Below are 16,849 nucleotides of genomic sequence, written 5' to 3' on the forward strand. Positions count from 1 at the left end.
TTCTTCCTTCCTCCTTGGGTGCTCTGCTGTAGAATTGCCACTGTGTGCAAACACTGAGTGTTTGTGTGGGTGGTTTGCACTTGAGGACGTATTTGGGGTTGCATTCTCTCCGCCAATGTTTCCCGTAAAGTCCCGGTTATTAAAGCATAATGAGGAGGCTTAGGCTGATGGCGCCCTGAGGTTTGGGGTTCTGCCTTTTGTTTTAAACAGGTGGCCCTGGAATTTCCTCTGGTTGTCAAGTGCTGGTTTTTTAAGAGAAGCAGGGAAGGGAAAGAAAGCCACAATGCTTGTTATTGTCTGAAATGGTAGGCAAGATGCAAAGGGCTTAGGGAAGGGGCATATTTAAATGTTTAGTTCTGAGTTTTAAATGGCTGTAACCCGCCCTGGGACCTGCTGGTGAGATACACACCGATTCACTCATTTTCTTTCTTTCTTTCTTTCTTTCTTTCTTTCTTTCTTTCTTTCTTTCTTTCTTTCTCTCCCTCTCTCTCTCTCGCTCTCTCTCTCTCTCTCTCACACACACACACACACACACACAGAGAGAGAGAGAGAGAGAGAGAGAGAGAGAGAGTTTAAGACAACAATAGTGCATATATAAAATTAATTCAAACCCAATACAGATAGCATCTGGCATAAAGATCTCCCTTTGCTCCTCGAAAGAGGAGCGCCTTTAGCAAGCACCAAAAAGCCGACAGATAATAAATTAATTAGGGCTCATCCACACTTCCCTTTGTCCCCTGATTTCTTCTTCTTTTGTCTTGTGATTGCTAGGCATGAGCCCAAGAGGGATTTCTTTTGTCCCGCTGCTTCCCCCAGGAAAACACACGGTTTACTACTGGATTGGAACAAATGTCAAAGATCTGTCTTTGTGCCTGAGGCAGCTGCCGTAGCTCACTGTAGGCCCAACTTCTGCCCTTGTTCCAGTCTCTCCTACATAATAAGCTACCTTTATACAAAGTCAGACTACCGGTCCGTCTAGGTCAGGATTGTTTGCACTGACTAGCTAGTGGATCTCCAGGATTTCAGGCAGGGATCTTTTCCAGCCCTGCCTAGAGACACCAGGGATTGAATCTGGGGCCTTCTGTATGCGGCGCAGATGCTCTGACCTCAGAGGTATGGCCCTGTCTCAGCCATTCAGTGGCACTTTAAAGAGGGTTTAATGCACCCGAGCCGACTTTGGTTTAAAAAACGGAGAACAAATAGTCCTTTAACATATCTCAAAACGTCAAACCACCCAAGTATAAAAAGCTAAACAGACCCTGCTGCTTCAAACTGAAAAGGGTGAAGGAGAGCAGGGAAATGGAGTCTCCTGTTGGCCCAAACTGCTGCTTCACGATAGGTAAAGGTAAAGGGACCCCTGACCATTAGGTCCAGTCGTGACCGACTCTGGGGTTGTGATGCTCATCTCACTTTATTGGCCGAGGGAGCCGGCGTAAAGCTTCTGGGTCATGTGGTCAGCATGACTAAGCCACTTCTGGTGAACCAGAGCAGCGCACGGAAACGCCGTTTACCTTCCCACTGGAGCGGTACCTATTTATCTACTTGCACTTTGATGTGCTTTCGAACTGCTAGGTTGGCAGGAGCAGGGACAGAGCAATGGGCGCTCACCCCGTCCCAGGGATTCGAACTGCTGACCTTCTGATCAGCAAGCCCTAGGCTCTGTGGTTTAACCCACAGTGCCACTCGCGTCCCGCTGCTTCACGATACTTCATGGTAAAGCAGGACCATCCTTCCTAATACCAGCACTTTCCCACTTGATGACAATGGAACAGATCGCACCTGCACTAAGCAGATGACCCTGATAGGGAATGTTCTATATTCTGAAGTCTCAAACTACAGTGGTGCCCCGCAAGACGAATGCCTCGCAAGACGGAAAACCCGCTAGACGAAAGGGTTTTCCGTTTTTGAGTTGCTTCGCAGGACGAATTTCCCTATGGGCTTGCTTCGCAAGACGAAAATGTCTTGCGAGTCTTGAGATTTTTTTTTTGCTCCCCCCCCCTTTATCTAATCCGCTAAGCCTTTAATAGCCTTTAATAGCCTTTTAGCAGCTAATCCGCTAAGCCTTTAAGCCTTTAATAGCCGCTAAACCGCTAATAGCGCTAATCCGTTAAGCCGCTAATAGGGTTGCTTCGCAAGACGAAAAAACCGCTAGACGAAGACTCTCGCGGAACGGATTAATTTCGTCTTGCGAGGCACCACTGTAATTAAAAACAAAATGTCAAAGATGACATGTCAGAGAGAGAGAGAGAGAGAGAGAGAGAGAGAGAGAGAGAGAGAGATTTCGAGAGAGATTTCTCAATTAAAAAATCAGATGACCAGCCACCTAATTTTATATATGATGACTTCCTTGCCGTATGCAAAGTGCACATAGAGTACATTGTCAACCTGTTCATCACCGCACTTGGCACCTCTTCTTGAGTGCCTATCTGTCTTGTCCTCAACTAGGTATCTCTTGTGCTACAGGGTGTGTCCAATTGCCACCCTTGGGTGACCCATCTTTCTCACCCACTGCTCCCCTCCTCCGTGGGGAGGGGCCCATAATTGAAGTAGTACATCTCTGGAAAGAAGCAACTCCCAGAGGATTCGGCAACAACGCAGGGCGACTCTGGTACAGAAGGTAAGAACGGGGAGGCATTCTCCTGGAGTAGAGATCAAGGGCAGGAGAATCTCTAGGATCTGCAAGATGTGTGTGTGTTGCTAATTCCTCCTCGTCTGTTGTCTGTCATAATGAGATCTCCTGGTCTGTGCCTCTCTTCAGTCCCCAGCCTTCAGCTTGTGGCACAATGGGGTCTAGAAGCTTGCACAGCCTGGTTGCGTATGTGTTGTGGGTGGGTATATTATGCTGCTGCCCTTGGGTAGGGCCAGACGGGAGGACCTTTTGGTGTCTCCCAAATGCTGTTCTCTGACTAGAAGCCATACAGGGCTGTAGATGAGGGATGGGACGCCTGTGTCCCTCCAGTCATCGTCCAACTCCATCAGCCCCAGTCAGTGTAATTAATGGTTGGGGATTACGACAGTTAAAGTCCAGCAACATTTCTGGAGGGTTGCAGGTTCCCCATTCTTGGTGTAGATCAATGAAGAGGTTGCTCTTGTGAGATGCCTTCTTCAGCTCCAGCCAAGCCCTGATTCTCTCCGCATCTCCTCCCTCCACCTTCCTTCTGGAGGAAGGCTCCTGGAACCTAGATAATGCCATCAATTGACAGTGTCAGAGTAAAATACTATACACAGTAAAATACTATGCTCAGGGTCCCTTCCTATGGTTCTGTACTCAATGTGCTCTCAATATTTTATATTGGGGACTCAGCTCTAAATTGATTTGTATACTGTATTTTTCACTCTATAAGATGCACCAGACCACAAGACGCACCTAGTTTTGGAGGAGGAAAACAAGAAAAAAAATATTCTGAATCTCAGACGCCAGAACAGCAAGAGGGATCGCTATGCAGTGAAAGCAGCAATCCCTCTTGCTGTTCTGGCTTCTGGGATAGCTGCGCAGCCTGCATTCGCTCCATAAGATGCACAAACATTTCCCCTTACTTTTTAGGAGGGAAAAAGTGAGTCTTATAGAGCAAAAAATACGGTACATTGCATGTGCAATATAACGTCGTGCCACCAAGATGGCAACGTGGAGTCCCGTTTTTCCCTGTTTCAATTTACAACAGTTTAAACTGAAAAGCATCTTTGATGTGTCTAGATCCAGCCTTGGTATCTTCTTATATGTTGTTTAATTGCTGTAGGTCACTTTGGGAACCAATCATGGCTGAAAAGCAGGGGTAATCTAGTAGTAGTAGTAGTAGTAATAATAATAATAATAATAATAATAATAATAATATAGCAGCTCTGTGATCCCCTGATCAGCCAGGAGCACCCAGGCTGATAACTCAACAAGGATCCTACCCAAACTTCCCCTCAGGCCGCTCCAAGTTGCATAAGGGCATATGGAAATATTACGCGAATGCCTTTTGTTCCCTTTAACCTTCCGCTTTCAAAATTTGATGTTGTGAAATTTGAAGTTAATTGCTGTTGAGCTAATTAGCACATAGGAGATCCTGGTGATAAGTAAATGGATGAGAGACTTCATGCATGGGCTGGTGTCGATCTAAGACAATTGTTCTGCCTTAGATAAGCTGGCTCATAGTTGGGCATCAGAGTTCTGAAAATTCCAAGTGGAGGCAGACAAGGCAGAGGTGGATTTGGGATGGCACAACTGTTGCGGTTGCACTGGGTGCTAGCACAACAACAATGATGTAGAACGGAGCGTGAGAGGCGGATGGGGTGGAGAGGGTCCTGAATTTTAGTGTCACGCAGGGCGCCACTGAAATTCGAGAAGCCAAAGTCCACCCCTGGACAGTGCTCCCCCTCCACTATTGAAGATGTTGTGCCTCTGCCTACCAGCCACTAGGAATCACACGTGGGGAGGGAGAGGTCCTGTTGCATTTCTGGGCTTCCCAGAGGCATCTAGTTGGCCATTGTGAAAACAAGATGCTGGACTAGGTGGACCTTGGGCCTCATCCAGTAGGGCTGCTCTTATGCTAAATTGTGACACTGATCACATAGCCGAGGAAAGTGACTGTGAACGGGGCTGGCGCCTGCACTGCTTTGGTGCTGAGGGTTGGACAAGGCTGAGTGGGAGAAGTCTTTTGCTAACATGCCCTCTCTGCGCAGGTAGCAATCATGGCTCCCACACTGAAACCAATCACACATCTATTGATGTTGCTGCTCTTGGGAGGATCCTATGTTAGCTGTGAAGGTAAGCCTCTGCGGCAAAGTACGACGGTAAATTCTGGAGCGCAGAATTCCCCGGGAAGAAGGATTTGATGGTTAAACTGCTCTGAGAATTGTAGCTCAGGATAAGGGGCCTCCTTGTGACTCTCATTATGCATAACAAACCACAGCTCCCAGAATTCTTTGGGGGAGGCCATGACTGAATTCTCCCAGAATTCTTTGGGGGAAGTGATATCAGACTACTTTAAATGTATGGTGCGGATGTGGTGTTAACGGGACTCTGGTCAGAGACTGAAGGTTCACAGAGTCCAGGGCTCATTTCTTTGGCTCATGGGGCCAGAGTTTCGGATTAGTTTCATGGAAGAAAGTGTTCCATCAGTCCTTGGGGATTTACTGGGTTCTGCAATCTTATCATCTCTTGTTAAACCAGAGAAAGGACAGGAAACCAATGCATTTTGATCCATGCTTTCTCCCCAACATACTCATTTTTCTCCACATTATTTGTCTGGAGAATTGCATTACAAAATTCAGAGAGGTGTGAATGTAGAAAGCTAGTTGTGTTCCAGCTCACTTACTATTATGGAAAATGCAATTAAGGGGGGGTGGGGTTTCAGATAAAAATACTAACGAAATGAAATTCTCCCCCATCCTCCTCTGTCTCTGTGAGTAGAGCAGGAAAAAGTGGAGGTAAGAAATGGCTGTAATGGGGGCCAGGAAGTTGGGTGAAGCTGAGCGCCTCATACAGTGGCAACAACAGACAGCCCCGGTCTTCTCTTGCCTTATAGACGGAAATAAGGCAGAAAGATGTGTGTGCAATATTCTCAAGTCTCTAATATAATACAAAATTTCTGTCCTTCTTGTTTGAAGTGCAGGGGTCATTCAGTTTGTAGTTTAAGGGTCAATTATATTAATGTTAAAGTCAACTAGCCAAGAGGGTGATGGGTGGAGGTGTTGCTTAGTAACCAAGCAGAATTGCAATATATTCACTGAGGTAGCACATACTCTGATTGGCTGTGTAGTTTGGAGGGAGTTTTCCTCTCTGTGTGCCTGGTTGAATGTCTTCCTGCTAAGTATAAGGCTTGTACTGAGAAAGACAAAACCTCTGTTGTTGTTCTTTTTCAGTAAAGTGTTCTCGGGCTTCTTTTCTCTACGGACTCCCATCTGCTAACACTTCTCTCTTTCTCCTACAGAGAAATGGTGCTATGACAAGCCAAGCTGTGGTAAGCAAAACAGCATTCCGTGGTTTCATCCACAAGCTCAGTATCTCCCAGTGTAAGAAGTAAAGACTATTTCTCTCCAGTAGTGCGGTTCGATCGCTGAGGCACAGAAAGGGTAGCAGGCCTCTCTAATGGGGCTTCAAACTCTCATGCCCACAGAGCAGCCTGTTTAATCTGCTAGGCAGGAAGCTGGGCTGAGCCATATTCAGCCTGAAAGAGGCCTCAGCACAAACTAGGCCACCAATTCAATAATGCCAGTTTGAAATTCCCAATTGGTTCCTGGTTCCCTATTGACAGTTCCAAGTTTTTCATATTGAAGTGGGACAAATGGGTAGGAATTTGAGCAGTTGTTCAATCCAAATTAGAGTTTAGGCCAGGAATGGGGAACCTCCAGCCCATTGGCCAATCCTTGCCGGCCAGAAGCTGGAGTTTGACCCACAAAGCCATCTTCCCAGCCGCCCACCAGCTGACATCACTTGATAGGGCGGGGTTAAATCCTGCATGGGTGGGAGGACACCTTCTCAGGAGGGCGGGGTTAAATCTTGTTCCAGCAGCGAAGAGGTGTGCACAGCCAGAGCAGCAGGATTTAACCCCTTGCTCGTCAGCCGACAATTGGGGGGGGGGGTCAAACCCTGCTCAGTTTGGTAGGATTCCAGAAACTCCTGCTAGGATGAAGGAAGAAAATGTTTTTGTTTTAGTGACACCTTCAACCTGAGGTTAAAACCAGTTCCCCAGCCCTTCCTTAGAATGATACCCTTCCCAATTCCCAGAAGAGCAAATTCTTCCCCACCCTTGCAACTTCAGTCCACAATTATGGTTGGAGTGAAGATGCTGGTTGCTGTGGAAGACTGGGTGTGCAGGATCAGGTCGTGACTCCCAGATTAATCAATATAGTGCGTGTGTATATGGTGCTGGAAGGCCAACAGTCACCCTTTCTGCTTCGATAAGCGGTCTTGTCCAAAGGGAAGGCAATACTCAATTTTGCCTTGGGCTCCTCCTCTTCCTCGCTGGCTCCACACCTGCTTCTGCCTCCCTCTCCCTAGGCCCCCTTACATGGAGACGCCTGGGCCAGTGCAATGGCAAGAAGCAGTCTCCCATCAACATTGTCACCAAGTATACACAGCCTGATTCCTGTCTGGGTCCCTTGACATTGTCCGGCTATGAGGACCGTTGGAGGCCAAGAGAGCTTTTGAACAAAGGGGACTACCGTAAGTATAGGCGACAAGCAACGGCAGGCAATGTGGAAGGCATTGGGAGGGGTCTTGAAATTGGGACTCTGACCGCAGGTGCGTTATTCTCTGTGTCTCCATGGGAGCTGCTGGCTTCACAGCTATGCTTCAACACAGTGGAGAGACCCAGATAGCGGCATTGCTAGACTACAGCATCCATCACCACTGACTATTGGCCAAGTTGTTGGGCTGATGGGAGTGGGGATCCCAGACATCTGGAGGGTGGTGGATTGGAAGGTTGCTGCCACCGGTTAAATGGGCTCCGCCAAGTCTTTTAAAGCAACGATAAGATGAAAACAGATTTTAAAATGCATGGCGGCATTCTACATATCTGAGTAAAAAGGTAAAAAGGTAAAGGTAAAGGGACCCCTGACAGTTAAGTCCAGTCTTGAACGACTCTGGGGTTGCGGCACTCATCTCGCTTTACAGGCTGAGGGAGCCATCATTTGTCCGCTCCGCAGACAGTTTTTCTGGGTCATGTGGCCAGCACGACTAAGCCACTTCTGGCGTAAAGGAACACTGACACCAGAGCAGCGCACGGAAACACTATTTACCTTCCCACCAGAGCGGTACCTATTGATCTACTTGTACTTTTGGTGTGCTTTCGAACTGCTAGGTTGGCAGGAGCTGAGACCAAGCAATAGGAGCTCACCCCGTTGCATGGATTCGAACTGCCAACCTTCTGATCAGCAAGCCCAAGAGGCTCAGTGGTTTAGACCACAGCGCCACCCGATTCCCCACATATCTGGGTAGTCTTGTCTAAATGGAAAAAGGTTTTAGCATTCTCCAAAACGTGTACAGTGATAGCACCTGCCTGATGTCAATACAGTGGTACCTTGGGTTACATATGCTTCAGTCTACAGACGCTTCAGGTTACACACTCTGCTAACCCAGAAATAGTACCTCGGGTTAAGAACTTTGCTTCAGGATGAGAACAGAAATTGTGCTCCGGCGGCGAGGCGGCAGCAGCAGCAGGAGGCCCCATTAGCTAAAGTGGTGCTTCAGGTTAAGAGCAGTTTCAGGTTAAGAACGGACCTCCGAAACGAATTAAGTACTTAACTCGAGGTACCACTGTAGTCAGGGTGTTCGCAAGTGTGGGGGCTGCCACACTAAATTATAGATTCCTCACAAGTGCAGAATGGGTGTCATCCAGCCCCTAGTAACATGGCCAGTGCTGAATATCAAAGGGGTTGAGCAAGAATATATTGGGTAAGGAAAATCTCATAGGTAAACTGGCCCCAGGGAGAGAGAAGTTGACATGTACTCTGTCTATGACGTACAGAGGTTCCTGTCTCTCTTCTTTATAGCCTGCCATCAGTTAAAGGGCAGCGAACAACTGGTGTTATTAAACCGTCTGTACATAATCTAAGATGCAGATAAAACCATTTGCCAAGAAAAGGAGTTTGGCCCTTCGTAGGATCACTGCATCAGCAAATGCACAACTACAAATTCAGGAGACTTGAAAAATAAGCTTTGATGATTTCCTAAATCGAAAGACGTCACAGAACTACTTAAGCCGCTGCAGAACTAGACTGTCCTATCAACACAGAGCAAAACCAAGCTGGGGGAGGGAAGGGGGGAAAGCAGCTGAGCGAGGAAAGTGGTGGATGGGGTGAAAGGATAAGCTCACTCATCCCCCCCCCACCTTCTTCCCTCCAAATTGCCCCCTTCCAAAATACATTTTAGGCATTTGGTCCACAAGGCCATTTTCTCTTAATCGCACCCACCTGCCATGCCCCTGATGTCTACCTGTCCCATAACTGACATATGACTAGATTGGCTCTTTGGGGGAGGGGGAGAATTCTTTCACATCCCTAAGTCCTACAGAAAGAAGGACTGAACCCCATGCCTATCAGCTGATGCACTTGGAGTTCAATCCTGCTTGTTTGCTTACCTGAATCCTGCACGGTTACTATCTCTCCTCCCCCACTCCCACAGGCAAACTTTGACAGGTGGGTGGTATCACCCACTTGTCAATCACCAGATGTCATTATGATGGCAGAGTTGGCTGACGGAGTGGTGGAGACAGAAAGATCTAGATTGCTGGGCTAGAAAGTTCCCCTGCCCCTGATTTTAGATATTCAGTGGAGACCTTATTAAAGGTCACAGTCCATCACACTTTTGCTGCATGAGAATACTCATGTGTAGGCATCTCGTTAGCAGCTTTCGTCCATTTAGCAGCATTTCTGGAAGCAGTGGTCAGCAACTGAAGTTACACTTTGAGATGAAACACCCACAGACGCTGTAAAACTCAGTCAAGTGATTTACTGCTTGACTGGTCATAAATGCATCACGATAGCACTATTTACAATCATTATAGCAATAGCTGTAACAGCATACTTAAGCTTCAGTCCCTCTTCCTTTTTGGGAACGACCTAGGCAGACACAATCTATCGGCAGTCATGACGCATCAGTTTGCAGACAGCATTTGTTGCTCAGTCGTCTGCAAAAAGCGAAAACGAAAGTTCTCCTTTGATTGGCACTTCCAGCTGAAGCTGCACGTGCTCAGAGTGCCACTCCCACTTATAGACAACTGTTCTGGAATCTTTTCCCTGTTTCTGGATGAATGACTCCCTAACAGACCTGCCTTCCCAAACATCACATGCATACGCACAATACATTTAATGTGCATTTGCTCCTCCTTCAAGAATCCTGGGAACTGTAGCTTAACTTGTACAGAACTACAATTCTGAACTACAATTTATTACTGCATCGCAGGGGGTTGGACTAGAAGGCCCTTTGGGTCCCTTCCAACTCTACAGTTCTATGATTCTATGAATTCCCAGCACCCTTTGCAAACTACAGCTCCCAGGATTCTCGGGGAGTGGAAATGTGTTTTAAATGTATAGAGCACACACACAGCCACCTAGTCTGATATTTTTTGACCACACCGTTCTGACTACTGGTCCATCTCTTAACAATGGACCAGTCTCGGTGCCAACTCTGCTTCAGCATTTTGCCTCGCTGATGGTGGGAATCCTGGAAACGTTATTATTCTTTTTTGAAATCAAAGGAGCCATCGCAACTCAACGCTTGCTTTGTTTCTTGGATCCATTGCAGCTGATGTTGAGATGAAGGAAGGAGCCACTGTTTCCAGCCCCAGCCTCCCGGCTAAGTACCACCTGAAGTCCTTCCACTTCCACTTTGGCACCAACCACCATGCAGGCTCAGAACATGCCATTAATGGCCGGCACTACTCAATGGAGGTGAGCCATCTGGGAGAGCAGAGGAAGCAGCGGTGAGAGTGAGCAACAAATGGGCAGACTAGGGTAGCCAGCCTGGTGGTGCCCTGTGGACATTTGTGGACTACAACTCCCATCAACCCCCACAGTTGACCATGCTGGCTGGAGCTGATGGGAGCTGCAGTCCACAACAGCTGAGCATTTTAGCCCAAATATTATTGTTCTGCTGCCCTGGACCTATAAATGTTGTTTTCCGCTCTCTGGTGTTCAGGCTGTGCTTTTTTAAAATAATAATAATAATAATAATAATAATAATAATAATAATAATAATTTATTATTTATACCCCACCCATCTGGCTGGGTTTTCCCAGCCACTCTGGGTGGCTTTCAACAAAACACTAAAATACAAATAGGGCTGCCTTCAGATGTCTTCTAAAAGTTTGGTTATTTTTCTCTTTGACATCTGGTGGGAGGGCGTTCCACAGGGCGGGTGCCACTACCGAGAAGGCCCTCTGCCTGGTTCCCTGTAACTTGGCTTCTCGCAGCGAGGGAACCACCAGAAGGCCCTCGGCGCTGGACCTCAGTGTCCGGGCAGAATGATGGAGGTGGAGACGCTCCTTCAGGTACACTGGACTGAAGCCGTTTAGATCTTGGCCACTTCCAGATGCAGACTGGTTTGGGCGCGGAGCCTCAGAGATGCTGCAGGGGACGCTGCAGCTATGATTTGGAATGGAGCACAAAAGGCGAAGGGTCACTGAATTTTGGTGTCGCACAGGGTGTCACTGAAAATTGAGACCCCAAGGTCTGCCACTGCCAGATGGCTAGTTTATTGAGCCTTCGTCTTGAATTGTTTCCAATAAGTTCGTGGGGAGGTTAGATGATATTGACTGTTTATTGATGAGCGCTCATTTTGATTAGTTTGCAGGAAGGTTATGCAATGTTGCATCAAGCAAAGGTTAGCCCACACTTGCTCACTTTTTAAGAATTCCACTAAGGCTGCAGTTAAGGCTCCTGGAAACTCTGGGCTCTCACTTGTTTATATACTGTATCTCCCTATCCAATACTGAGAAACACTGAGCAAAAAAGGCAAACATTCCAGGGCAGACCTTCCTCTTCAGCAGCCAGCGTGCTTGCAAACATATGATGTCACAGCTCCTAGGCTAGCTGGGGGAGTAAGGGTGCCTTTGGGTTAAGGTTATCAGCTTTTTTTCTATGAATCCGGGGTCACTTTTCAACTTCAGTCGAATTCAGTGGATTTTGTCAGGGAACTGATTTGTAAATCTGGGGACTGTCCCCGGGAAACGGGGACGTCTGGTAACCTTACTTTGGGCTATCAGTATCATGCAGGAGGGATTCAAGTGCATCCTAGAATTTAGGTTTGCACAGTTGAAGTGGATTAAAGCAATACTTTGTCATTTTAACACAGCAATTCCCTTTCTAGCAGATGTTTTGTACTTTGGGATGTGACAGGGAATGCATTGAAAAGTGTGGGATGAATTAATAATTAAGGGAAAGGCATGTAAACACCTCACAAGGAAATCGAGTTGCAGGATGAACACTCATTATCATCAAACCACCCCGTAAACAAATCAAAAATCATGCTCAATAAAAGACCTGGCATAGTTTAACTGGTGCAAGCAAATAGGGATGAATGCTCCGATAATCTGAAGCAGCTCTTACAGAACACAACAGCCAGATTAAAAAAATACACATAGCTACTTATTTTTCAAGGGCTTGGGGCAATCTATTGCTTTTCTGAAAAGGAGGATACAATATAATAACCAGCTGTAAGTGCTCTTGACAGCAGTGATAAATCTATGGGCAATGCAGAGTTTAGTTGTTTTTGGATGAGAGAGCATCCTGGAGATTTATGGGGTTGTATCTGGTGCTGCTTTCAAACCCACGCCAAATATGCAAGCAGAGCACTTTGGGAGCAGACTGACTCCCAGAGGAGGCAGCACAACTGCTAATCATAGCTCGCGTCTCCAAAGGGAGCCACAGCACTCCAAGGATGCCTGAGTTTACGTGGAAGGCGTGTGGCTCAGCCGTAGGGAATCTGCTTTGCACTCAGTAGAGCCCTGATGGATTGAACCAAAGACACATCTAGTCTAGTCTAGCATCCTCTTATCCAGAGCGGCCAGCAAGATAGTTCACTGTTACCCACTGAACTAAATCCAAGAATCTTGCTCCCGCTCTCTCTCTGGCATAATTTAGAAACACTGTTCTCACTTTTCCTTCCCTTTCTTTTCCCTTCTCTTGCACCAGCTCCACGTTGTTCACACTAAAAATGGCATAAGCGCCAAAGAAGCGGCGAAGGACCCAGAGGGATTCGTTGTCCTGGGATTCTTCATACAGGTGAGGAACAGCACAGAGTGGCCCATGCTTGTGCAGTCAAAGGCTGGATTGGTACAGGAGCCCCTGAACCCCCTGGGGACTGTTGTGGGCTGCTTAGAGCTCAGCCCTCTGGAATGGAGGAGACCAAGAAGCTTATAGAGATAATTGCCTGTAATGTATGCCATTACCTTTCGTGTCCCCGCAGAAGTCCTTTGAGGCTCCTTTGGACGGTGTATGGAATTTTCTGGCTAGTAGCCTGCACAAAATCCCAGAAAAAGGTGAGGTTCCCCCATTCCCCCACCCTGCCTCCGTTTCTTAGAAAATGAATGGATCTTTCTTTCTACCAGGCCTCTCACCTTTCTTGTCTTTCCCCAGGTAACTCTATGCCACTGAATGGGGAATTTTCTCTTTCGGACTTATTGAGACCAGGAGGTAGAGACACCGTTAAAATTACGGACAAGTATTATCGCTACCAGGGCTCCCTCACCACTCCCAACTGCTCTGAAGCTGTGACCTGGTTTGTCTTTCCTAAGGTCATCAAGGTGCATCCCTATGTGGTGAGTGGGTGTCATCTATTCTTTGAGGAAGGGTGGGGGTGGCGGCAGCTGGAGGGATTGAATCATTAGGTTCACAGAATGGAGCCTGCTGGGGTCAGAGCGGACTGAGGCCTAGGCGTTTTGATTCGTGGGTTCTTAGGAAACAGACATGGATCACAAGATCGCCACCACAAACAACACCCTCACGTTCAGATCCCCGACCCCAAATAGGTCACTGCATGCTGCAGGAGAATTTCTCTTTCAAGTCCCAAAGGAATTCGACGCCTGCTCCACAATAACTTGGAGCAGGGTTTTATTTGTGGCAGCCCCTCCTCTGTGGAACAAAGTCCTCTGTTGACCAGAAGCAGGTGCCCATTATATGCACTTTCTGGGGGAAAAGATGAGGCTGTTTGTGTTTCAACAAGCTTTCCCAGCTGGGCGAATAGGTCTCTGCCATGACTGTCCATTTCATATAGTTTTTAAACTGATTTCTGGGTTGTTGGTTTTTTTTATGCTGCTTCCTAACCATTTTTGCTGTTTTTATTATATTTTGTAGATCGTTGTGGAAGGTGATCAGTTAGTTAGTTCATAAGGATGTAAAATCAGATGGTACTATCCCAAAGTCCCTTACAAAAGGGACACAATATTTCAGAGTTCGTAAGGAGTTCCAGCTCCAAGCAATCAGGTTTCCTTGAGAAGTCAGCTCTCATCTTGATAGGGGTTAAGGTGAATTACATGGTCCAAGGTGGGAAAGGGTTGAGGACTCAGGCATCAGAAGAGCCAAAGGCCAAGAGTGTAACCCAAGACAGAAAGGCAGGGGGTCAAATTCCAAAGGGAACAATGTAGAGGAAGAGAAGCAGGTGTTTTAGCCTGACAGGATTCTCCTCATACAAGTAAGACAGGGCCTGCTCAGAGTTGGCCTCCTAGTTCCACACCTTGCCCTTGTTGGGCCTGGTGGAACGTGATTGGTCTGTGAGACCAGCTGACTGAGGGCTCTGTCAGGTAAGTGGTGGGGCATCCCCTTAGGAGGTACCTTTGAGAAACACACCTCAGCCTGCAAGGTTTGTGGCAGGAACAATGTGACGCTAGGTAGCACAGATAGTGAGGTGCTGGGGCCCAGTTGGAGTCCTGGTTTGAGACTCTCATGTGTCCTGCCCCACCAGTGCCTCACACAATAGTGGGGCGCATCTGCACCACACATTTAAAGCACATCTGACACACATTCAAAAATACACAGCTTCCCCCAAAGAATCCTGGGGGCTGTAGTTTACACCTTGCAGAGCTACAATTATTTGCACCCTTTAATAGACTAGTCCTCAAGATTCTCTGGTGGAAGCCATGCACATCCAGTGTGGATGTCAACTAAGTTTACTAGCAGCCCAGATTATCTATGACCTTGCTGAGCCACATTCTCCAAAGAATGAGCATGGTCCCCAGGGAAGTCCCCTGGTGAGGTGCTATAAGGGATTCTGGGGAGCTCCTTTGCACACCTCAAAATCTCCAGAAATGCTTCGGTGAGCGGGCTAGGTTGGGTCCTTCCTGCACAAGGGTTTCCTTAGAGTTAGGGTTTACCTTCCAAGGAGGCCACACAGAATCTTTACAGATCTGGGCTTGGCAACAGCAACGGAAACTTCTAGGTCAGTAGGCAGTGTCTCCTTTCACAGTCGTTTGGAGAGAGCTTTCATGGCGGAAGGCCACCTCGATCCCCAGGCACTCAAGTTCGACTTTAGACATTTGACACTGGTCCTTTTGCTGCATGGATTTCTTGAGCTTGTATGAGCTACTCTCCTTTTCTCTTCCTCCTCCTCCCATTTCTCCTGTTTTTCTCCCTTCTAGGTGAAGAAATTCACCAACTCGCTCTTTTTTACCACCAAACAAGAAAATCGGCGTATGCAGGATAATTACCGTCCTGTGCAACCATTGAACTACCGAAGGATCAGTGCCTTCGACCTAAATGAGTATGATCCGGCACAATGCCCTGGCAATCGTTTTGGGGCCAAAGAGTGTGTGGATTGCAAGGACTGATGGCCACTGTTTTCTTCTGCTTGAAAGATCTGAGCTATGCAGGGAGTTCCATCTCCTGACCCAATAATTAATAATTTCTCAATGTGGTGTGTTTCATAAGGGAGACCATATTCTCTCCCTTCCCCCTCCCCTCTTGATGACGACACATATGAGGTATTTCTTAGAAAAATTAAAACTACCTCTATTACCACACACACACACATGGCTGGTTTTCTTTTATTAAACTTAGATTTACTCGATTTGTACTCACACTCAGTAGAGAGAAGAAACTCATGAGATTTCAGGTGAAGAGTAATTGTGCTGTGGTGTTTTGACAGAAACTGAGCCCAGGTTTTAGGAGTTGACTGTGATTTGTCCCCCTGGCCCTTCCCCACACAAAATGGAGGCGTTCCTATGTCCCGCCAGTAGTGAGGAAGGCAGCTTATTCTTTTATTTCTTTAACATGCAAATGCTGAAACATTTTGCCAAAACATCATGTACACCAAGAGTTGCTTCAGTTTAACCAGATATTAATTCCTGGTTGGTTGCCTCGCAGTCTGGTCTACTGTTCTCAGGGTGCTTCTGCCCATCATGGAGAGGAAAATTACCTCAGGCCAAGGAAAAACTTGGGGATAGCCATATAGGACTCCCCAGAGACTGTACTACTTGTGTGGAAAATGTGGTGGCGGCATGGTGTCCTCCTATATACGTATTAAGCCACTGTGGTTAGAGGCATAGTGGGTACACAGTTGGACAAAGGACCAGGGAGACACGAGTTCAAATTCAAATCTGGCCCTATCATGAGGAAAATCGAAGCAATTGCATCGGGTACTGGGTCTAGGAAACAGTGAATTAACACCTTCCCAGCCCCCACAGCAAGGATCTTGTGGCTATGCAGGGCTCTCCAAAGCGCTTGGCCCATCCTCAGGCATCACTCTGAGGACAGCGGGTCCTTGCTAGGTTCCTGAGTTGCAGGGGGTTGGACTAGATGACCCTTGTGGTCCCTTCCAGTTCCATAATTGCTCAGAGTGAAGCATTCTTGGTGAGTTGGGTGGGTGGGTGGGTGGGTGGGGGGAAGTGCCATCATTGGTGCCTTGCCATGACAGCTAGAAAATTGTAAAACAGATTTTTTAAATCAGTTAAGTCTAGAATTACTGAAGTGCATTTACAGTGGTGCCTCGCAAGATGAAATTAATCCGTTCCGCAAGTCTCTTCGTCTAGCGGTTTTTTCGTCTTGCGAAGCAACCCTATTAGCGGCTTAGCGGCTATTAAAGGCTTAGCGGCTTAGCGGCTAAAAGGCTATTAGTGGCTTAGCGGCTTAGAAAAAAGGGGAAAAAAGCGAAAAAAATCTCAAGACTCGCAAGACATTTTCGTCTTGCGAAGCAAGCCCATAGGGAAATTCGTCCTGCGAAGCGCATTGAAAAACGGAAAACCCTTTCGTCTAGCGGGTTTTTCGTCTTGCGAGGCATTCGTCTTGCGGGGCACCACTGTAAATCTTTAGCTGCTTTTTTCTTTCCCAATAAAATTTCTAGCTGCTATGACAAAGTGGCAATAGCGCTGGCACTCACCCGGACCACCTCTCTCAGAATGCTGCGACCCCAGTGCCCCCTTGCTTAGAGCTA

At 47.2% G+C, this 16,849-nt stretch overlaps 1 protein-coding gene across 1 annotated transcript; it reads left to right on the forward strand.

Moving 5' to 3' along the window:
- The first annotated feature begins 2,454 nt into the window (after positions 1–2,454).
- LOC308461680 (carbonic anhydrase 4-like) lies at positions 2,455–15,444 on the forward strand. The gene is made up of 9 exons (XM_080978799.1): positions 2,455–2,617; positions 4,666–4,750; positions 5,916–5,945; positions 6,986–7,150; positions 10,232–10,377; positions 12,619–12,708; positions 12,893–12,965; positions 13,063–13,244; positions 15,060–15,444. Exons 2-9 carry the CDS (start codon positions 4,675–4,677, stop codon positions 15,246–15,248), a joined length of 951 nt encoding a protein of 316 aa, XP_080834925.1. The 5' UTR covers positions 2,455–2,617; positions 4,666–4,674; the 3' UTR covers positions 15,249–15,444.
- Positions 15,445–16,849: the final 1,405 nt, after the last annotated feature.

The sequence above is a fragment of the Podarcis pityusensis genome (genome assembly GCF_964106645.2).
Source record: "Podarcis pityusensis genome assembly, chromosome: 13".
NCBI classification, from domain to species: domain Eukaryota; kingdom Metazoa; phylum Chordata; class Lepidosauria; order Squamata; family Lacertidae; genus Podarcis; species Podarcis pityusensis.